At 48.7% G+C, this 24,064-nt stretch overlaps 1 protein-coding gene across 2 annotated transcripts in view; it reads left to right on the top strand.

Moving 5' to 3' along the window:
- The window catches only part of TECPR2 (tectonin beta-propeller repeat containing 2), a 616,143-nt gene that overhangs the window by 251,833 nt on the left and 340,246 nt on the right, over positions 1-24,064 (top strand). The window contains exon 10 of one of the 2 annotated variants that reach the window (XM_085626337.1): positions 7,689-8,680. In XM_085626337.1, coding sequence (XP_085482463.1) covers positions 7,689-8,680 — 992 coding nt within the window. Of the gene's footprint in view, positions 1-7,685; positions 8,681-24,064 lie in introns of both variants that reach the window. The other variant, XM_085626336.1, reaches the window with a different exon arrangement.

The following is a 24,064-nucleotide window of genomic DNA, read 5'->3' as shown; positions in this document are numbered from 1 at the left end:
CATTAATTTGTTCCTCAGATGGGGAGTTTCTTTTGTTTGGTTCAGCACTGAAAATTCCAGTAAATGAAGGACATTTGTATTGTCAGCACGAAATGTCTTGCAAACAGAGAACATAAAACACACATCTAACACATTCACAACTGCCCAGAAACCCCATCCAAATGTGCCAAATGCTGACACGGGCGATTACATGTTGGTAAACGTATTAACCATAGCTTATGGTCCACAGAAGGAAATCTCTTGTCTGTCTCATGTAGTTAGTATTCAAGCCTTGCAGCCCTTGTGAAGCTGTCCATAAGGTGTGATGAATTTACTTCTGAGTCTGTAGCTAGCTGATGGATTGCTATATTCTGATTGTTCAATATTGAGTCATAGAGTTTGACGTCTTGGCTCTTGTCAGTCCATTGGCCTCAAGGGTTTCTTCTGTCCTGGTGAGACCTTCTCTCTTTTTTTCCAGCAGTTGATTGAGATAATGCTAGATCTCTCCAGATTCATGCCCAGGTTACAAATCCTTGCAACGGCTATCTTATTGCCAGCTTGTCATTTTTTAGCCACGTGCCAGACTTTTTCTTTGCTTCACTGCTTCTCAATCTTTGCCACACGCGTCAAGTCAATAATTCAACTAATATTTTGTTACTTGTATCTTGGATCCATCTTCACGGCTTATCTTCCTTTACATCATTAGGTATTGTGAGGAATGTGGTGTATTATATGGTGTGGTTGTGCGACCTCAACTTGTAATACATTCCAATACCGACCTGGTATTTATCATTTGTTAAATCTTAGCGCTGAAGTAAGGAACAAGTGTGAAGCATTTAGAAGCACCAAAACAACAAAATAAGAAAATCACGCAACACAAAACAAATCCAACACCACTTTAGAAAAATAGATCTTATTTCAGTGGATTTTTAGACACCTAAGGGAACAGAATTGACAACAAGGTTCCAGTGATATAGATTTTCAAGTAAATCATAACTCACTGTTGCGCGCAAAATTCCAACAAGCATTGGTAAGCGGAAAGTTTGGAAACTATGTCAAACTTTTATAGTTGTGTTTGGCTATTCTGGCTTGGTTTGGGCAACCAACTACGGTAGGGTGGAGGTCAAGGGTACCAGTAAGGAGTTGCAGGACAGTTACCTTTGCAGGCTACATGGGTGAACTTTTATACCCTTTAACGGAGTCATCCCACTGCAAGGGAAACGGAAGGTTGAGGATGCTGTATGGTCACCAGGGGGTTCCTGGGGCTGCTCCTTAGTCCATGGTCCAGGTGGCGCAAATTTGGCTACAGGGGTTGGTATCCCTTTAAGTCCTCTTTGGCCCTGCAAAAGTCCAGTTGCCACAGGATTACTGGTCACAGCAATAAAAGTTCACTTGGGTAAAAGCTAGTGTCTGTCTTGTGCAATGAAACTCTGGCGACTCTCCCATGTCCAGCAGACTCTGGTGCGACGTTTGAGTGTCAGGACTTGATATTACCGGCTGCATGTTGGCGGTCAGTGTGCAGTCAGGCGATTGTGGCTACTGACTGGTCAGGACGAGACACGTCAGCTTTTCCGGCCCTGGTGCTGTAACTGGAAGTCAACCAGCTGACTCTTGAGTTCACCTCTTCTCTCTGGGGCTCAGGAGCGACTTTTTATTGAGCCAGGAATCACAGGCACAGTCCTTTCTTTGCTTGCTTGCCCAAGGACCTTCAGGTTCAGCTTAGTGGTTGGTGCAGCCTCTGTTGACAGGTCCAGAGAACAGCAGGGCAGTAGTCCTTTGGTTCTCTTGCCAGTCCAGATGTGATCCTAGGTCTGGGTGCCAGGGGTGCCATATTTATGGCCAGAGAGTGCCCTCGGGGAGGCAGCGATTACTAGCAAATGGGCTACTAGCACCTTCACCGCCTGATAACGACTTCCTGCAATGTATGGCATGTAGCTACCCAAGAGTGCACTATACTACCCACTCCCAAGATGGCAAAACCCCTCTCTCGGTGTGTGGAGCTTGGAAGCCCACTCTAGAGGTAGGGCTACCTGAGGGCTACATGGCCACGGAAAAAACGGTTTCGCAAATGGTCTCTCTTCTCTGTCACCAACCCCAGCCCGTCTACCTGAACAAAAGAGCAGCCCCTCTTGTGTGTGTCCACTATTTGCCCTAAAAGATAGCTTCATCTTTAAACTTGACTTGTGGGCTCACACCCTGTGTGGCTTCCTGCCAGGGAGAGGTAACATCTCCTCCAATGCCAGGCCTCTATTGTTGGGACATATAAAAAAACATGTCCTACTTTTTAATTTACAGCACCCTGCCCTTGGTCTCGATAGAGCTGCTGTAGGGGTGACTTCAATATTAAAAAAGGGCGGCTTGGGCTTTGCCATTAATTTAAATGATAAAGTCTAGTTAGCAGTTTAAAACAGCTCTGCCAGTGTGCATTGGCAAGCTGGGAGACAGCTTTTCACGTTATCACATCTAGGGTGGCATAATAAGTGCTGCAGCTCAGATGGTACACCAAAGGCCCATGAGCACCCTTGATACCAAATACTAGGGACTCACAAGTAAGCAAAGTTATATCAGTTGGGTATAAGCCAATCAAACGTATACTTTTAGGGGTGAGAGCACTGGCTGTGAGGTCTGATTAGCAGGCCTTTGTACACTCTTGGAGTCCAAAACATTTTGGGTTGATCATGCAAAAAGAGGCATTTCCTTACAGGGATGATTCTCTTTTTAATGTGTCTATGCTTACAAGCCTGGTGTCATCTACAGAGCTGCCCCTCTGATGAAATTTGACAAGTTGACCAACCTTTGTCAACAAAAGCCAAATATGGCCCTGTTTCTTGCTGACAGGACTTCAGAAATGCGCAACGGTTTCTAAAGGTGCATTAGATTTGCAACTTGTATTTCTCTGTCTGGAAATGGCATTATGTTTTGTTTATTTGTCTTTTGTAAAAAGTTACTTATGCAGAGCTGTGTCCGGCAGTCATTTGTCATTCTAATCTTTTGGACATTCTTTGCATTTGCAGCACATAATGGAAAATGTTTCTTTATTTTAGATAAACTGCCTTTCTTGTTGATGAAGACTCTTGTATTTATGAGACTTACCTAGTCTAACTAATCTTTATTATTTTTTTATTTTTTACAAATACCCGACTGTTCTACTCTTAGGGCTAGAAACCCATGCCATTGATTTATTTTTAGCCAAATGTCAGGGATGATTGCTACATGTTGATAACTAGCATCAATTTAATGATTGGATTAATGAAATACAACATTGGAGCTTATCTCAAAAGTTTCAAATATTTGGATTTTACCGTTTGCATCCCAATTATAACCCTTTGACGTTATATACTATCTTACAGGCTCATTTAGAGCTTTGTGGTTGGTCTGCCAGGTCAACAGAGGCTATGGCCTCAGTTCTCATGGTGGAGGACTGTCCACAATAAATGGGGCGGGGGAATCACAAGTTTGGCAGATCAGGCATGCAAGCGATTTATGGCGTTGCTCCCACTAATGATGAAACACTTACACTGCAGCGCGGCATTCCGTAGGAGCCGCAAGCGATAGAGACAACTCACCGGAGCATTTCTTCTAACAAGATATGACCCCTGACGAAGGGTCGATGTATGACCCGAAATGCATTGGGTTTTTGCTGAATGTCAACTATTGGTGAAAACATTACATTGGATTGTGCATGATGACTAATGCACTTCATGAATAAAGATTATGCACAACTGAATGAACTTCTGGCTACAAGTTTGAATCCCGTAATAAAACATTTGGATTAATACCCCACAGTATTAAGAATAGTGCTCCCACCAGCACAAAGAGATTTCTCTTCTTGCAGGTAATTCCAGTTTTGCTTTTGAGCTCCTGTGGACACGGCGCAGGTGGTTGAAGCACTTGGTGGATTATATTGTTAAGTTAAAGTTTAATACACAAGTGCACGTTGGCAACAATTATTTTCATTGCACCCACTCTGCCAAATTCTAAATGTATTCCTTTATCTTAGTGATAATTATCTGGGAATGCCAGAGTGCTGGTAATATTTATACAATGACTTCATGTTTATAGTTTCCGTTGGGGAGAATAAGTGAGCTATTGCCCAGAGTCACATGATGCTGAGCTGCCACCAGCGCCAGTGATCAAACCGCTGGCCCTGCGCTCCGGAGTCAGCTGCTCTAGCTGCTGCGCCACCGCTCCCCCAAGTGTAGAAGTTGGGGACATGAGCAGTAGTTGTGCACCTTTTTGAAGGAAGGCATGCACCTACTGCTGTACAAATGGGTATCATGAGTGAACAAAGCAGCAGAAGAGCAATGCAGGTGGAAGGCCTGAGCAGAACTTACACAATGTTTCAAGGCCCAGATTTCACCTACACCTGCTCGGCCCAAGGATACCTATTTTTGTGCCGCGGGTCATGTCCCAAGGCCCACTCATGCTCTTGACTGCTCCAAAAGGCAGTTGATCAACTGTTGGACGAGCCCTAGTTGGGTATTGGTTCAAACCCTATTTAGTCCGGCAGCCTGCCCTTGCAGTGGGTGAGAGACGAGAGCGCTTGGTGGGATAGGAGCTTACCAGATGGAAATTTGCCAGATAATTGACCCAGCTTGTAAGAAAGAACCACAGAAAGCAAATTGCTGCAATGCATTTATTCAAGCAAGTCTTTAAAACCAGTCTTTACATGTCTATGAGAAATGTTGGTTACATATAAGTAACCTATTTAATGGAGGGAAGGCTAGCCCTTGAGAGCAGTGTACTGAAACTCTTAAACCCTTACAACTAGATAAAAATGTGCACTAATGAGCAGTTGTTTCTAAGTCTATATGAAACTTCCTGCCACAACTGTTAATTTGTGTCTGTTGTTCATGCCTGCCATAGTTTGTGTAGGAAATGAGAACAATGTTAGTCGGTACAGAAATTAAGCAGGAAGATCTCAGTCACATCGTGTGTTTTTTAAAGGTCACTTTTCAATAAGCTCTGCAGTCAACCTCGAATGCTACATTTTATCACATTAAAAGTTCACCAGTCAAAACATCAAATGAAGCTAACATTGCCTTGTTAAAGGGCAATGACTCCGCTTTTGTTCAGTTAGCTGAGATTTGCTGTGCTTTTCTGGTGGCTGTAATGAAGCCTACATAAACAAACACACACAGCACTGTTTTCAAAGTGTGCCTCAAGCAGTTGTTCTCACTTCAAAGGAACACTGGAGTTTAGTGACGGATTTCACAGTGGCCCATGCTTGGAAATGCCCTGCTGAGTCTGGGGGCAGGAAGCAACACGTGAAGTGAGGGAGGGAGTGGACAGAGGGAAGGTAGAAGTAAAACACTGAGGACAGAACAAGTAAACACATGCACTTCCATGGAGTGCTTATCCTCTTTAATGCTGACACCTTCCCCACAATGCTAAGCCATTTATTAAATGTTTGTTTTGAAATATGGGTGTGCAGAGAGGGGATTAAACCCCCCATTCTGCCTCCGCGTGGGGACAGATGTATTGTCTGGTGCCCCTCAGTGGATACAGATGGAAAGACGGTCTATTGCCCCACCCCATTTCTTTTTGCACTTTTTTCATGGTATTCTGGTGGGCTTTAAGGTCCCTTTGGTGGGCAGATTGTGGTGTTTACACCCTATCTGGCCATCGTAGAAGTGGGTGAGGGCGCCTACCAGAGCATCAGAGGGGAAAAGTGAAAAACAGAATGGGTGCAGACTTGCCCACCCTGGCACAGAATTGCAGACCCCATCCCCTGGAACCAGACTGCTGTTCTGTCCACTTGGGGGAAATATTGGTGGGTTCCCCACCTGTCTTTCTGCCCCGGGGAGCAGAAAGCCCAATAGTCACCAGGGATTGGTGTCAAAAAAGGAATGGAGTGGGGTTTTGGTCCGTGTTGTCATTGGCTTCTACCCCAGGCAACCAATAGTCTCTGACAACCAAAGGGGACATAATGGGTGAGGATGGGGTCAGGGGAGTGTGGGGCTTACCACCGCTCTGCTGGCCCACATGTCAAATGAATGTCTAAAGAATCAAGACATCTTCTTGATTGCCTTCAGGATAGCCGAAGCAAAATGACTTGTACCCATCTGTTAGACGATTTCCATGGTATGTTTCTTGCTATTGGGTGCTCTGTAAAGGGTTCTATTGCAAGGGGAAAAAGCATGAGGGACAGGAGCAACCATGTTTAGTCCCACAGCGCATTGAGTCACAGATATCTTCCTCCCAGTTCTGAACCTAACATATAAGCGGTATACTTGCATCCACGTTGATCCTAGCTGTGTTACAGTGCATAGCACAAGACGGAAAGCCATCACAGTGTGAACCCTAGCAAACACACGCTAAATGTCAATAAACAGTGAGTAAACTCTGGGAATGAGGGATGTACAGGAGGTCCTAAAAATGTTTTTGAAATAAAGACAATCTTTTATCTCCCCTCCCAGATATATGGTGCTAGTTACTGAATTCAATAAAGTTAGCAAGTCTACAAAAGAACCATATGTAAGTTAATTAACTTTATAGCTGTTTACCATTGCCATCTTTTTTTTAAATTCACGAAGAGGCTTATATCTGTTGCATGTGGGTATTCAGAATCACATTAAGATGGGGTTACTTGTGGATCTATAGGGTAATCTGGGCAACTGCTAGTCGGTAAAAAGACGCTGAAGTTACTTTTTCTTTTTTAAAGTATTGGTAGAGCTTTGATGAGGGTGTTTTTGTAAATTACCTTTCTGATGGATACTTCTGCCTGTGGATTCCTCACCTTATGAATACCCCCTGCACCAGTATTCCACGGGAAAATTCTTTCCTAGCTCTCCCATGTCGACGAGGACGTCCTAATGGACCGGCTCCGCTTATATCCTGCCCAGGTTCATATGAGACCACCAAGCCTCTATTTGATAGAGGTTGATGGTCCAACTAAACACGAAAAATACAAATTAAAGAGAAACCTTTTACGCACTTCATCCTGGGCCTTCACGTTCATAAGATTTTTGTAAATCCTTAATATCAAATAGGGAAAATCTCTTTGACACATTTGGATTTGTCATGTTCAGAGATATTTCTTAGTTAGCACTCTTATGCTGTAAAATGTAATTTAACAGGTGGGATAGGTACAGTGGTGTTCTCGTCATCTGTAGGGAAAGATCTAAAGCACTTGCTGTGGGGAGGATGCTTATGCTGATAAACCATTGCTAAATGTAAGTATTTTTACCATCTCTGTGGTATTGGTAGATGTTACTGAAATGGTGTTTATTTGGCAGAACGTACATCATTGCTTATCCTAGTTTTCTGATCCGACTGGGTCACCTCGAGCACACTTGTGCCTGATTGGGCATTCCATGTGACATTCAATGTTGAAAAATCTGCAATTTCTGCTCAGTTGAGGCAATTGGTAATATTGCATGTGAGTGTTTGCATTTTGACAATCTTCGCTTATCAATAGCATTGTTTGAACTTTTTAACTACACCTGACCTAAACAGATCTGCCACGCAGCTGCTAGGTTCGAATGATAAAGTTGTAATCGAGGTTGTGTGCAAGTTTTGGGACTTAGGTGAAGTGAAATATAAAAGAAAGAGGAAAAAAGGGTAAGGAAATGGAAAAGATGCAACTTTGTGTATGTTTTTATGCGACTATAGCATGTTTTTGTAGTTTGTAACCCACATAAAATATGTTCTTAATCTGCAAGAAATGCTTAAATGCTTCTTTTGTATGTCTCTTTTCCACAAAGCAGAAAGTGGAAGTAACAGGCATGAATATAGCTCTCTGGAAACTACACCAAGCTATGAGCGTCGGCTCCCTTGTGATAGTCCACACTTATTAAACAGTGATTTCTTCTCTGGTACCACAAGCCTGATGAGTAGTAGTGTAGATCAATGGAGTACTGATTCCCCAGATCGAGACAGTGTGTACAGTGGGGAGTCTCACGGCCTCTTGCAGCCCGAGAACGGCTCTGATGTGTTCAGTGTACTTCATTCTTCTGAATCCGGTAGTCAGTTGGACGACGAAGACACAAAGATCCTACCACAGAGTATGGACCTGAAACCTGAAGAATTTACATCGATTACATCACATGCTACAATCACTCCTGACTCTTCTCTGTGCACTCTTGTGAATTCTGGAGATTATGAAAAAACTGAACAGAGACAAGAAATAATCTTTGAAAAAGATGGCATACTATTGTCCTTCCAAGAAAGAAATAGTTTCACTGGACAGCATGCATTAGGTGACAAGTCGAATAACAAGCGCAGTTCTGAAACAAGTAGTCTAGTTTTAGAAAACAACTTAATAAACAAAGATTCTCTAGATGTGTTCTGTTTAATAGGAGAAGATAAGCGATCATCATCCAATAGGAAAAGTGATGAAACTAGTACAGAAGAGCGACATTCTGACTTAACAGACACTGCCCCTAGAAATATATCGGCTCATCCCCAACCTGGCCCTGCTAAGGAAGCTTTAAATCCTGAAAACAGTCACGTTAAGAGATCTCACATTGAAGAGTCTGCTAAACAAAGATGCCTTGGACCTTCTGAAGGAGCAGCCAATGCTGTTCAAAACAAACACGATGAAGCTGGCCATGCATCCTCAAGTGATGAAGATGATATCTATGGCCACGGACTTCCCTACTCCAATTCAGAAACAAGTGTGGCAGAGATCAGTGTAACCATCTCTGCCCAGGATATGACTAGACTCTGCCAGGAGGAAATGGTTCTGAAATCTGATCAGGTAAGAGGCCAAGCATTAAAAAAAGTAAGAGTTGCATTATATATATTATCTGCGTGTTTTGAAACATCCTGTAGCGCAGTATCTTTTTTACTTTTGTTTCAAATATGTGTATTTGAAGACTGTTTGAATAAGGAAAGTGTCAAGAACTGTAGTGATCCAAAGCATCAAGTCTACACTTTTCATCATATGGGCACCATACATTTCTTTATAATTAATTTCTCAATCACACTGGACAACATTCGCGTCTGAGGTTACTCGTAAAAATGGGGGCAGAAACATAACACAGGCAGGTAGGAATATAGCCTACTTCCCATCTTATTTATCTATTGACCTCTAAAATAAGGTGACATGGTAACATACCCAATCCCCCCACCACATCCACATAATAGATAATATGCTCTTCCTTGAGCAAAACACAGCACGGGCGGGGTCTGCCTTTTTAAAAACACAGCCTGCCCCAGTGATACTTCTTGTGTAGGAAAAGGCTTAGGATTAAAGGAATGTGTGCCATTTTCTGTGCTTTCAGAAGTACCAGAAACAGCCCTTGTGTAGTGAGGCCCTGTCAAATGGAAACATTACTTTCTGCGGTCTCCTTGATTGATAAGGATACTCCTTGATGTTGTTTTCACCCAAGCTTGGCTGCTCTGCTTTCTCATGCCTTACAACCGAACACTTCGTGGGTCCAACCCTTCCTGATAGGTCATCAGGCTACATGACAGCACACATCTTTTACTCTCAGTGCTACGTGCCACCACTTCACAAAGGGGAAAGGAACTGCATCCCTCTCTCGTATAGCTTTCATTAACCTCAGATGAAGGTAACCCTACCAGAGTAGTTAATCCATTCAATCTTAAACTCCTGATTTAACCTCTCATGTCTTAGTTGCCACCTGGCTGGTATTTCACCCTCTTCCACCTCCAGATGCATGTGATCCTTCTAATTGTTTTCCTCTGTGTGGAATTGCGAGGTTTGCATGCACCCGGTTTGATATAGAGCAGGGTTAAATGGTAACCGAGGTGATGGGGTAATAGCTCCCCTATTCCCCACATTCCGGTATTTTAATATCAATTAATACACCCTATGATTAAATGTGATTTGGGGTACTACATTGGTTTTTAATTCACTATTTCCATGGGCCTCCACTTAAATGATTAGAAGTGCCTCCCTATCTTCAGGTGTAGACCCGCTCTCTATCAAACCGGGTTTTTAGAGAGCGAGGGCTGCCTATAATGAAGCATGACACCTGGTGGTGTGTGAGGATAGCCCTTCACAATTGTTGACATGCCCAGCACTCCTATAGTGCTCTTAGGAAAATGGTAACGCAATGTTAGTGACTACAACTTTGGGGTAGCTTCTATAGTGTGTACACAATGAAATCGTAATCCCAGTAGGCAGAACAATCTGTGTTTAGGCTTGCTGTGTTGCCAGGGGACGCAGCCCGCTACGGATCGTTTAGGCTGTCAACTACTGCCTCCCAGGCCCTGGCCACTTCATGGAATCCCGTCCCTGCCTGGCCTCCTTAAGCAGCACTTCACTCTTATATTCTGCCCAGCTCTCTAACTCTGGCGCCACGTTGTAACTCGGGGAGGGGGGGGGGGGGGGGGGGCGTTGCTGACCAGTTTCTTGAGTTTCCTTTTCACTAAAATAAAAGCTGGGTTCTAGAATCTACTGGTCACTTTGGTTTTGGCAGTGTGGGGGAACCAGCTCAATAGGCAGTGTCCCGGAGTGCAGGGGACCTTCCTTAGTGTGATTTTCGCTAGTGTATGGGTTATTTCCTCCCAGTAGTGTGTTAGCGATGAGCAATTCCACAGCATGTGAAAGAAATCCACCCCCGCTACCCCACATCACTGACATGCCGTTCCACTTGTATTGAAATGCCTGTTTGTTTTCTCTGGGGTGAGGTATGCTTTGCGTAGGATATAAAGTATCAATAGGGTTACCCGAAATTCTACCTGACCCTGGTCAAAATGGCAGTACAAAAAACAATTGGTCACAATAGCAACAATTTCACAATAAGGAAAAAATAAATGGATGCAATTTATTTTCAAGGCATAAGTTACTTTTTGTAGACAACGCAGTTAAAATTCATTATCAGTGTCACTATAGTGCTATGTGTATATACAAAAAACTTGGCCTGTTATAGGCCGGACAGGTACTAATATGTAAATTTAATGTATATATGTCACATTACCTCTCCCCTCTCAATCTCCCGCACTCACTCACTTTGACCCAGAACACCCCCACCTATTCCCACACCAGAGCACCATCGTCACGTATTCAGTGATGTTCCACATGTTTGAACAACTGAGTTGTCTACAAAAAGTAATTTATGCCTTGAAAATAAATCACATCCACTGCGAAACTTGAGATGTTGCTGTTGTGAATGCCACCATTTATTGTTCCCTCATTGTGAAATTGTTGCTACTGTGACCAATTTTTTATTGTGTAGGATATAGAGATTTGTCCGCTCCAGCAACGTTGCCCAGTCGCTCTCAGGTATGGGTATTCCCAGGTCCTCCTCCTAGTGGGTCCATATATCCTCCAGGATCTACATCATATCTTTCCTGATCGCTTTATATAGGCAGGTGACCGCTTTGAATGTGCCAGAGGACATGACCAGGTATTTGCATCTCTTGTGAGGAGCAGGTTCTGAGAGACCTGCACAACAGTGCTTCCGAACTGCAGCCATCACTGCCCTGTGTATCAGGAAGTGTCCCTGGGATAAATCAAACTCTTGACTGAAATCCTCAAAGGGAAGGAGCTCCCTCGTACAGAACAGATCATCCATACGTGTTGCCCCCACTGCTATCCAATTCATCAATCCCCGCCAGTCCCCCCCCCGGTGGTAGCAGCCCCAATATTTCCAGGGACATGTCAGGCGAGTATGGGAGCTGCGTTTGAGTTTTTTTGTTGACTCCTGACCCAACTGCGTTGTAGCACTCTGAATTCCAATGTATCTCGTCACAGGGTTGCCCGTCTGCTGGAGTACTCCAAACAGTTGGTGCCTGTCCGGTACAATCTGTTCCATCTCACTGCCTTGAGTCGTTCTCCCCGCCAGCCACTGAGTGAGCCACTCGAGCTGTGCCTCAAGGTAGTACGTTTCAAACTCTGGGACAGCCATACCACCCACTCCCACAGAGTGCTGTAGCATCGTTAGGGCTACTCTCCTATAGCCTATTCTCCATAAAAGCAATAATGGGGGAATGCAGTTCACAGATCAGCACCAGGGAGATCCAGAGAAGTAGAGTCACGAAAAAGTGCAAAAGTCAGGGAAGGGCAACCACTTTAAGAAGAGGAATCCGTCCCGCGATGGACAGGGGAAGCGTCTTCCAGAAGTCCGTGCATGCGCGAAGCATGCAAACTGCCTTCCCAATATTCTTGTCTAGCAAGTCATTCCGGCCATGAATCATTGTTACCTCCAGATATTGTAGGCATCGTGGCTCCCATTGCAGCACTCCTAGTCCCTTAGGGAGGTCTGCGATTCGCAAGCATCAGGAACTGGCGAGATTTCTGCCAATTGACCCCCAGTCCGATATCAAACCAAAATCTTTGAGTAAGTACCTGTCCCCCTCTAAGTCCGCCGTTCTGTCTCGAAGAAGTATTAATAGGCCATCGGCTTACAAAGCAATGTAATGCTACTTATAACCAGGCAGTATTCCTCGATACCTGAACCCTGATTTAGAACAGCTAGCTACTAGTTCCATCACTAGTGCAAAAAGTAAAGGCGTCAAGAAGCAGCTTTGTCTGGTCCCATGACCAACGTTTTATCTCTCCGAGATAACCCTACCTGTTTTCACTCACCCTGTGGGGTCCATATATAATAACCTAGTCCAAGTCACAAATCCTTGCCCTAAATGCAAGCCCTCCATCATAGTATGGAGAAAGTCCCACTCTAGACTGTCGAAGGTCTTTTTTTAAAACCGTTTTTATTGCAGGACAATAGGATAGTCAGCTCACATACATAAGGATCCTGCACCGCAAATGCCAGTGCTGCGTTCTTTTCTGGCCCTAAGGCTCCCATACACAGCTTGAAAGCCCACATCCCAGAGGCCGGGCAGCGGTAACATGTAGGTCTTGATACGTAACCCCGTGCCCCCCGTACAGTTGTTCATCACATTAAGGGATGCCTATATTCCGCTTTTAAATGTTCACCCCCTCTGCTCCCCCACCCAACCAGTTCCCCTTCCCAGGCCTATCCCCTTGTCTCCCTCCCACCCCACCCGCCAGTGCCCTCGCCTACAACTGGTCTCGGCCGTGACGTGTGGTCTTGGGTACGTATCAGAAATAAATGCCTATCTACTGTGTCTGTGTGGGTGGAACTGTCTGGAGACCATCATCAGGATCAGAGGGCTCCACTTCCTCCTCAACCGCGCTGTTGCGCAGGGCCTGCACTAACATTTCCCACTCCGTGGCCGTCTCTAGCGCCCTATCATCAGCCCTACGACTCGCCAGTTGATATCTGAGCGTACTTTCACTCGCCGCCCATTTCTGCAATTCCTTAAACCACCTCCTATGTGTGGGACCCACCTTCGACTTCCAGAGTCTCGTCACCTCCCTTTTTGCCAGGAGGAGGCCCATGTCTATGAATTTACTTGTGGTCTTGTTTTTGGGCGTGTGGGGGAACCAGTGTAGGACACAGACCGCCTTATCATACTGCAAGTCTCTGTCCGTCGCTTCAGCCAGTGTCTCGCCCACTTCCCTCCAGTATTCTCGCAGGTGAGGGCAGTCCCAAAGCATGTGCCCTAGCTCTGCTCCTATAGCGCCGCATCTAGGGCACGCCGCATCGTCCGCTCCGAAATATTTCCCAAGTTTACCCGGTGTGAGGTAGGCCCTGTGGAGGATGTAAAAGTGTATCAACTGGAAGCGTGCGTTTCGGGTGCTCTTCCTGGCTCTTCTTACTATACCCGCCCACGTAGTATCTGGGATCTCGGTTTGCAAGTCCAGTTCCCATTTCGCCTTCAGCGTCGTCATCGGTTGTAAGGTTTCGCGCAGCATTCTAGAGTACAGACAAGCCACTGCTCTGTAAGTGCCAGCAGACATCATGGTGTATTGGCAAGCCGTAGATGTGGTGGGCTCGATGAGCCCTTCTCCCCAGTGCTCCTGTATCGCTCCAGTCACTGCCGCGTGCATCAGATAGTCTCCCCTCGGAAGATCAAACCGCTCCTGCAGGGTTTGGTAAGGGAGCAACGCTCCCTCCTCATATAAGTCGCCCAACATTTGGAGGCCCGCCTCCTCCCACGCCTGCAATCCCGACCAATCCCCCCCGTGCGGGAGCGCCGTCACCATACCCAGCGGGATCTCCGGCGCATACGGGCGCAGCACTTCCGCGCGACGCTGCGATCGGTTCCAGCATTGCCTCAACGTTTGTTCCTCCATTGACAAGTCGCCGGTGACCAGCCTCTGCTGCAGCGTGATATACGCCAGCACATGCCGGGGGGTGCTTCTCTCCCTGTCCTGCTCCGGTCCCCGGTACACCCTGGCCACCTCCTGTGTGAAAATCTGCAGCTGCGCCGCCAGATAGTAAAGCTCGAAGTCCGGGACCGCTAGGCCCCCTTCGTCCTTAGGCCGGGTCAGGGTCGCCATCGCAACTCTGCGCCTTCCCGTGCCCCAGAGGAAAGAGATTAAGAGTGATCGCAGCTGCCGAAAAACAGAGCCCGGTATCCACACCGGTAGCGTGCGGAAGTAATATAGGAGACGCGGCAAAGCTATCATTTTTACTAATTTACTAACGAGATTCGGCCTGTCACCGAAAGCGGGAGTGTGGCCCAAAAGGACTTACTGCCCTTCAGTGCTCTTATGCAGCGTCCCACGTTACCCTCCAGCAGATCCGCCGCAGAATGGTAAATATATACTCCCAAGTATTTAAGAAAACGAGGCTCCCAATTGAGCAGCGGTCGGATGTCAGGTCGCGGTTCGCCCCGGCGCAGTGGGAACAAACAGGTCTTGGACCAGTTTACTTGCAGCCCAGATATCCTGCCAAATTTCGCGAGAAGTCTCTCTGCCCCGGTTAGCGCGTCTGCGGCGTCCTCCAAGAACAACAGGAGATCATCTGCGTACAGGGAGATAAGTTGCGGGGTCCCTCTGTAGGTCAACCCCCTGTAGTAATGGCCTGTTCTGGCCTCCGCCGCGAGGGGCTCTATTGCCAGCGCAAACAGCAGCGGGGAAAGCGAGCACCCCTGTCTGGTGCCTCGACCCACTTGGTACCGGTCCGATATAAGGGATCCCACCCGCACCCTGCCACCGCTGATGCATATAGGACCTTTGTCCAACCTATGTATCCATCCCCAAGGCCAAAACGCTTCATGGCGCTGTATAGATAGTCCCATTCTAGGCTATCGAATGCCTTTTCTATATCGATTGATAAGACGAGTGGCGCGTGAACTCCCGCCTGCGGGTCCCCCAGCAATCGGATTAGTCGGCGGATGTTAGCGGTGGTGTTCCTCGCAGGGATGAACCCCGACTGGTCGCTATGAACCAGTCTCGGCATGTGCTGCAGCAATCTGGTCGCCAAGATGGTGCTCAGGATTTTATAGTCCGTCGTCAGCATTGACAGCGGCCTGTACGAAGCCAGGTCAGTACTCTCCCTTCCTGGCTTCAGTAGTGGGATCATCAATGCCTCGCACATGGATTGAGGCAGTCTACCTCTATTCTTGGCCTCTTTGTACACCTCCTGGAGCCTCGGGCCAGTTGATCTAAGTATCTACCATAAAATGTTATGGGCAAGCCGTCCAGGCCTGGCGTTTTGTTCCGCGCCATCCGTTTCACCGCCCCTTTAATTTCCTCTAGCCCTATATCTCGGCCTAAGGCCTCCGCTTCTTCCCGGTCAATTTGTGGCAGCTGCAGCCCCTCCAAAAAAGCGTCGATGTCCCCCTCCAGCCCCTCCAGTGCGCTCTTGTAGAGTGTACCATAGTACGAGCGGAAACTCTCCAGTATGTCCATCTGGGCTGTGACCATGCCGCTTCCCCCCCTCTCTATGGCCAAGATCGGTTGGCTACGTCTAGTGGGGTTAGCCAGCCAAGCCAGCAGCGTCCCCGCTTTGTCCCCCTCCGCGTGTGCTCTCACCAAGTAGTTTTTGTAGTCGAAGCTGCGAAGCCTCTCCACTTCAAACGCCACCGCCTCCCTAGCCTCACAAACCGCCTCCTGAAGCTCGGGGTGATCAGGCCGCGTCACCTCAACCTCTAGTAACCTCCCCTCCGCCTTGTCCAAATCCTCCAACAGGGTCCTGTGCACCCCGGCATACTTCCCTATACAATGTCCTCTAACCACTATCTTGAAAGCGTCCCACTCCATTGCTCTGGTCGCCGTGGATCCGCTATTCTCGGTAAAGTATTGCGTTATCCTCTCTCCCAGTGCTTCCTGGTATGGTGGGTCATCCAGTGTGTCAGGCCGCAGCTGCCACATTGGTACCCTCGAAACCTCGGTCATCCAATCTAGCGTCAATAATAAAGGGTTGTGGTCAGTCTGTGTGCGCCACTGACTGAAGCACGGCCGGGGAGCACAAAAAAGCATCTAGTCTAACGTGTAGATCGTGTAGCGCTGAGTAATATGAGTAATCCCTCTCTGTGGGGTGTTGCGCCCTCCAGGCATCTTCCAGACCCCACCTCCCCTACCACTCAAGCCTGCGCTTCGCTAGCCGATGTACCGGGGACGTCCCCAATGGTGGATGGGACCTGTCCAGTGTAGGGTCCGCTAAGGAGTTAAAGTCCCCTCCCAGCAGGACAGGACCGGTCAGGTACCCGGCCAGTGCGCCTGAAAGTTTCGTGAGGTAGGGCCACTGGTCTATATTAGGTGCGTATACACTGCAGAGCACTATGTCCCGGCCCCTGAGTTTGCCCTCAATAGCCACAAATCTACCCTCCGGATCTATTGTGTGCCTAACTACTTGGAAGGGGGTCCCCGCTCGTACCCAAATCAGAGTTCCCCTCGCAAAGGCGGAGTACGTGGTGTTAAATAACTGTCCTCTCCACCTACGCTGCAGCGCAATGCCCTCTTGCTTCGTTAAGTGCGTCTCCTGTAGGAGCACAATCTGAACTCCTCTACGCACTAGATAAGCGTGAACCTTATGTCTCCTCGCCATGGTATGGAGTCCCCGCACATTCCATGTCACACATTTCACCATGCCAGCATTAGCCATAGTCCCACGTCAGAGGCCAGAATGTAACACCCTTCCATGTCCAGTCGCACTCGGTGACACTGTCCCACCCCTCCCCGAAAATGAAAACTATTGTCCCCCCTCCACCTCCCCCGCCTCGAGCCCCCCCAACTACTCTCGGCCCCCGCCCCCCCAGAACAGGACCTAACTTCGCAAAAGCAGCCCCCATCCAAACTTAAGGAAGAGCAAACTTGCTCAACCACCCACCAAAACCGCAGTCTACACTGCGGTGGCCTTACGGGCCTCAAGGGTGAAACTCGGTACCGAAGGCGGCAACCACAATCCCGTCCCCCCGCCCCCCAACCCCCCAACATCACTCACGAAAATCCGAACAGTTCTGCTGCACTCGTCAACTTCGGTAGGTGCCGGCTCCGCAGCCCCCTTGCACTGTGTGCCCGGCAGGACCCCACCATCAGCCTTCAATAATTTCTCCCGATGTCTGCGGGGTCACCCCTGGGCCGGTGGCTCCATTAAGTTCTGACTGGTCCGTTTCTGAGCTCGTAACGCGGCTGTCCGAGCCCAACCCGCGGGTTGACTGGGTCGCTACAGTTCCTGATAGTTCCACCACCGCTTGTAGTGCCGCCCTCCGCTCCTCCTCTGTTTGTGAGTCTGTGGGTTTACCAGCTCTCTGCCTCCGCTGCCGGAGTCTCCGCGATTTCCTCACTGGTCGCAGACCTTGCTCCTCTGCAGTCCTGAGTCTCGCTCCGTCCGTTCCCGCCTTGTAAGTGTCCCACCACGTCCAGGCTTCCGCCGCCGTTGGGAAGAATAACGTCTTGTTGCCCACAACTACACGCAGCTTGGCCGGGAAGAGGAGAGAGTATTGTACACCCTCAGTTCTCAGTTGTCGTTTGAGTGACAAGAAGGATGCCCGCAGTTTCTGGGTTTCAAACGTGTAGTCCGGAAACATTGTGACGTTATTGTTATCCACTTGGAATGGACCCACATCCCGGGCTCGCTGCAGCAGCCAGTCCCTGTCCTTATAGTGCAGCAGCCTCATCACCACCGGACGCGGTGGTTGGCCCGGCATGGGGGGCCGCGCCGGCACTCGGTGCGCCCGCTCCAGTGTGAAGAAGGGCGATAGTCCCTCCGGCGCCACTTCTGACCGCAGCCAAGCGTCCAGGTATCCCACCATGTCGTCACCTTCTTTTTTTTCTGGCAAACCCACCAAGCGGACATTGTTACGTCTACTGCGGTTTTCGGCGTCCTCCGCTCTCCGCTCCAGGACCTGTATTCGATCTAATGCATTAGCCAGCCGCCCCTCCAGGGACTTGTGTGCCGGCAGCAGTTCCTGCAACGTGCCTTCTGTAGTTTTGACTCTGTCTTTTAATTTCCCATGGTCCGCTCGCAGGATCCCCAGACCCGACGCCACTTGGGCAATGTCCTGCTGTAGTGCGTCCTTCGTGGCCGCTATGGCTTCCAGGATACAGTCCTGCATCTGCTGCAAGTCCGCGGGGCTCTGGGCGGCTCCATCCTGCGCCTCCGCGCCAGGCGCCACCTCCCCTCCTTTAGTCCTGGGCTTGCCCATCTTTCAGCCGTACCAGTTGTGCGCGGTCGCCTCGCGGCCCCAGCTGGGGGCTCCTCCAGCTCCCCCCCCCCCCCCACTGAGGGGGCACAGCGGCGCCGTTCCCAAAGGCGGCAGTCCCCAAGGCCAGAGCCCCAATCCTCCGCTAGAGAACCCGGCGCCGTCGGGCCCCAGGGCCCATCGGCGTCAGTGCGCCCACTCCTGGACTCCAATGCCCCCACTCCAGGGCTCTCACCTTCCGGCCAGTCTCTCTCCGCGGCCGAGCGCTGGGCACGGCCAGCCTCCTCGTGCCACCCAGCAATCACTTCCCACTCTTAGGCCTCTTCGCATGCCCGTGTGGCGTGACCTTCAAGCGCGTTGGCAGCCCCAGCGGCTCACCGCCGTCAGAGCCCGCTCCCCACTGGACGTGTCCTCTCTCTCCCCCAGTGTGGGCCTCGCAGCGACAGCCAACCGTCAGGGGCTTGAGGCCGTGGATCCGAGCTGTCAGGGCGCTCTCCCTCTCCCCGACAGGACCCCCTCGTCACTCGTAGCTCGGTCCTCCCCAGGGAACTCCTCCGCGCATTCCGGCGCCCCCACGCCTGTCGCTGCCCGGCCCAGTATCTGCAGCGCTGGCAGGGCCTCAAGTTCTTCTCCCGCACAGGCCTCCGGCAGCCGATGTGCTCGCAAACCTCATGAGCACTCCCAGGGGGCACAAGCAGCCTCCACGGGGCCCCGGACCTCTCACCTCCTTCCTGCCGCCATCACCGCAGGTCGCTCCTCTCGCCGTGTGCTCCACAGGGCCTGCCTCCAGCCCCCGTAGGGGGCCCCGCTGCCCGGGCCGTGGGTCTCGGGTCCCGCTCCGCTTCACGCAGCCGGGGGAGGCGCCAGCTCCCCCTCTGAGCCCGGCTAGGGCCCGCCGATCGCCGCTCCCCCAGGCTATCTCCCCGCTGTCTCGTCCGGCAGCGCCGTCAGCCGCCGGTCGTCAGGGCGGCCGCCAGTGTAGTCTTTGCCCCTCCCGATGGCCGAACAGCCGCCCGCGCAGCCTCTGCCCACACCGTCCAAGAGCGCGGCGCGACCCACCCCGCCCGCAGTCAGGGCACCCTCAGCAGGGTCCCCTCACTCTCCGCTCGCCCCCTCAAGGGCTCCGCAGTCCAGCTCCCCTTCAGTCGCGCTGGTCCTCTGTTGTGGGCGCCATTTTAGGCCGCGGCGCTCGCCAGGCACACTGCCCTCGTCAGCGAGCCGGTCGTCATCACGGGGGTGTCAGTTTGCTTCCCGTGTGGTGCCGCCACCCGTCCCACACACAGCGCCGTTGCAGAGATACCGCTCACGCCGGATTCCGTGGATTAAATCAGGATTCTTGTGGGGGTTGGGCGCGGAGCTCCGAGCTCACACCGCCATTCCCCTCGGCATCCAAGCCACGCCCCCAGACTGTCGAAGGTCTTCTCCATATAGACTGTGAACACCGCAGTTTCCCCTTGGTCATAAGTGCCAGCCTCCACCAAGGCCCAGAGTCTCCTAATATTAATCGCTGTGTTGCTGCCAGGAATAAACCCTGCTTGATCCTGGTGGACTAGTTTGGTCATGAAAGAGAGGTGTCTGGTGGCCAAGAACCGACTAAGGACTTTATAGTCGATGTTAAGCATCAACATCGGTCTATTTGCTGCAGTCATGTGCAGGTCTCCCCTTTTAAAGCAGTGGAAGCACTAGAACCTCCTGAATGGAAGGCGAGGGATGGCCTGAGTCCTTAGCCGCCTTGTAAAGCTCTACCAATTTGGGGGCTAGTACGTCATCGTACGTGGTGGAAAATTCAGCGGGGAGCCCAACTGTCCCTGGTGCTTTCCTCCTCGCCATATTCTTTAGTGCCACCCCATACCTCCTGCAGTGGGCTGTCCCCCACTAACTCCTCAGCTTCCACAGGTGTGAGGGCTGACCAGGATATTAGGGCCAAGAACTCCCAAATGGTGTTTTCTGTGTATCTGTATGCGCTTGTGTAGAGGCAAGTGTAATAGTGTTGGAAATGTTGGTTATTATCTGCTTTTCTATAGAGTCGAGCCCCTTAGTCTGTCTTAAGTTCCACAATGACCAAGCCCCATTTAGCACGGTTAGCAAGCCAGGCTAGTAGCAATCCAGTTCGGTCTGCGTAACATTTATTCCCTGTACTCCAAGCATCTTAGTTTTTCAACTTGCTCCACTAGGTGCACTTTGATATCTAATGGGGACTGGTGTATATCTGGGTGACCTGGTCTGCGCTTCTCAACGTCTCTCAGTTCTGCCTCCGATGTCATGACTTCACCCAGTGAAGTGCGCCGCACCTGCACTGTTTCTTCTATGCACCTCCCCCTGATTATCGTCTTAAAAGTGCCCCACTCCACCAGTGAGGAGGACGCTGTGCCTGTATTGTCCTCAAAATATTGTCGGATGTAATCCCCGATGTCTCAAAAGACCCGATCCTTTAAGGATTATTGCTTCAGCAGTCATGTATAGATGCGGGGTCGCTCTTGTTCTCATCTCACACTGCCACACACATATGTAACCACACACAAATGTACCCACACACTTTTACTCGCTTATTCACACTCACAAACGCATTCACACTTACTCTTTCACACTCAGTGACCCTTACTCATAACTGCTGGTGTACAGGGAGCTGTCATTTGAACTCCTAGTGTATATATGCTCTGATTTTTTAAGAAGAGCCAGAATGCAACTGCACCTGCTGCACCATTCATAGCGATGCCCCTGTCTCACTCCTGCTTCATCTCACAACCCCCTCACTCACTCTACGTCACTCACACGCCTTCACTCTCTCTATCGGACTTGGTCATACTCGCATACTTGTTCTTATTGATTCTCACTCTTTAACTTTAATTGACACTCCCAAAACACGCTAAACTAACCCACTCACTTTACACAATCTCATTCACCGTCAGTCACTCACAAACACAGTCTCACACCTGCACAGAGAAACAACACAGGGTTCTTTTTCCTTACCTTGCTTCCTTTGCTAACAACTTTGATGCTCCAGGGCAGGAATCCAGTACTGACTATAGGTTCCAGCAAGGCAAGATTCCTAAGGAGGAGCTAGACTGAGCAGCAGGGTGAGGATTACAAAGGAGAAGACCCGTCTCAACTCCTCTCCCCAGCTTCAAGATAGGACTGGAAGCCCAGCCGAATCAGAAGCTGGGACAGTGCTTAGGATCCTCCTGTGCCGCTCTGTTTCGATCCTCATTGACCTCAGCCGTACCCTGATTTGCGCCCTGACTGCCACAATTTAGCACACATACTGTGCTGCCCGAGTCATGCTCAGTATGTCTGCTAAATATAATTGATTGTGCTTCGTAAGGGGATTGAAGGGATCATAGTTGAATTACACCCCTCTTGTGCACAATCCAGGCATCAACCTACAGAGCGCTGTGTTCTTAAACAACACTTTATAGGTGGCTCATCGCTCACCTCCTGCTCTTCCTCCTGTCATCAGGAGCATGTTGAGAAGCTGAGAGTTGACCTGTGCAGTGTCTATGTTCATAAAACACCGTCAACTAACCTAACAAATTTGCAGAGTGGGCGGAGGCTTGAGGCATTTTGTGGCACTTCATATGTGGCTGGGCTGTGCCCTAAAGCCCCTGGTGAGAAACCACCACTTGGATACATGTCCCAAATTGCACTCTTTACCATCCTTTACTTTCATTGCTCTTCTAAAAGCTTCTGTGACTTCCTGAAGTTCATACAACACAGCCTCCCCTTTTCCCAAGTCACTTAGCAACTTGACACAAACCAATTGCCCCACTTCCATAATCAAATTAGTTTGTTTACAGCATGATCTATAGGTTGAACTGCCTCACACATGTTCCTTAACCAAAAATGGTATGTAACTAAGGCTCCCAGTGTTAAGGCTTTTATTGTTTGACACTTCTGTCCGCATGTATAAATATTTATTTTTTGTTAATTTTATCTGTATTTATCCTTATTTATTTTGAGTTTTGTGAAAAAAAATGAAACTTGTATGTTTCAAAACTTATTTAAACGATAAATTTGCATTTATACTTGAATGCCTGACAGCTTTCAGTGATATGAACACCCACAGATGATAAATCAATACAGTTATAGGGAAACATGCACATTTTAGTATCAACTGTGTGCATATTTACTGCTGGTTAAGCCTTGTAACTTAAAAGCCTTTCTTTTGTAATTCCTGTATCTGTCAATAGGCATGGCTATTGACCTGGCAGTCATGACTTGTAGTGCCCTTTTACAGCTGATCCCACCGCTGTGTTCCAAAGGTATGATGTCTTTTATGACCTTGTTAATTCGTAAAACCTAACCATTCCCATCATAAAGGAAAACAGCAATCCTCTTGTGAAGAATTCCCAGACAGTGAAACAACCCTCATGCATACTCTACTGAACTGAAGCCCATTGTCTGATGCAATACTTTTCAATAAACCTTCCTGGTTAGAAATGTGCTCAAGAAACTTGATGACTAATGCTGATGTTACTTTCTGAACCATCTGTACCTCCGGGCGCTTTCAATAGTAATCTACCGCAACAACTCTCTACACTTTTTTCCTTGGTAGAACTGCAAAAGGTCTCCTAAAATGTCTTTTCATGTCAGACATGCCCTTGACACTGATGAAACATTTTCCTCCTCACTCCAAAAAGGTGGAATCATTTTATCTCCTTGTGTTAATGCACTGTCCTCCACAGCTGATTCATCTTGAAATGTATAAAAAGGTTGACCTCGCCAAGGAACTTCCTTTCCTCTGGCCAACCTTCCACAATATACCCTGCCACCTTTTTTTTTTTGACCTTTTTTTTTTTTTTTTTGCTCCTTGTTCCAGCTCAATTTGTTTACTCTATTAATCGTAACAAATGCTCCATATTCTATCCGCACAACCATCTCCCACATTCTCCAATGGGAAAGACATCTCATACCCTGCATCCTCCCCTTTAAACGTATCCACAATCTCCAATGGCAACTTGACATCCAGTTATGCCTTCCTTGTCTCAACACTTGAGGGATGATTTGGTTTCTTTTTTCGGCCATGGTCAAGTCACCAGTGGTGTTGCACAAGGTCAGGACACCAGTTGTGCTGCACACAGAGCTTAGCAGCTTATATGATTAGAGCGAGATTGGAAAAACTATAGCCGAGCAACAGTGAGTTGCAAATCCATTTTAATCGTGTATGACGTTGAGACCCAATATACTTCTTATGAGGAGAATTGATGAGATTTGGTCTGCTGCTCCTCATAAAGATTTTGCCTCCTGGTGACTAAGTTATCACCTCAACAGTGGTTGTAGTAGGAACAGAGATCTGTAGGCATCACACAATTGAGTGGTTAAGGAAATCTCCCCTCTGCTAATCGGTGCAACACTGTTTTTCCAATAATGGTGAGGGTCTGTAGATCATTGGGGCATTGGACCGTAGTTCTCTTACATCTAGATCATTGTTTTATTCACCCAAAGGTTCCTTTACACTCCCATTTGTCATCAACCTCTAAAGTCTTCAGTCAAAATTAAGGATGGAAAATAGCTACTCATCTGTTCGATTCACTGTGCGGTGATCGTGAATGAGTGCAAGTCTGGCGCTGTCTGATCTTATTCCAAGTCACGTTGCAGCTCCATTTTCAGGTCGGGCATAAAGGCGAGGCAAATTGGTCCGGTGTTGCCCAGAAGCAGGATCTCGATCGGGGTGGTTTTGAACAGAGTAGCCACGGTGCTAGAGCCAGAGCTG

This window comes from Triturus cristatus, chromosome 9 (assembly GCF_964204655.1).
Source record: "Triturus cristatus chromosome 9, aTriCri1.1, whole genome shotgun sequence".
NCBI classification, from domain to species: Eukaryota; Metazoa; Chordata; class Amphibia; order Caudata; family Salamandridae; genus Triturus; species Triturus cristatus.
The sequence above is the reverse complement of the archived record's forward strand: the minus strand, read 5'-3'. Positions and strand labels throughout refer to the sequence as shown.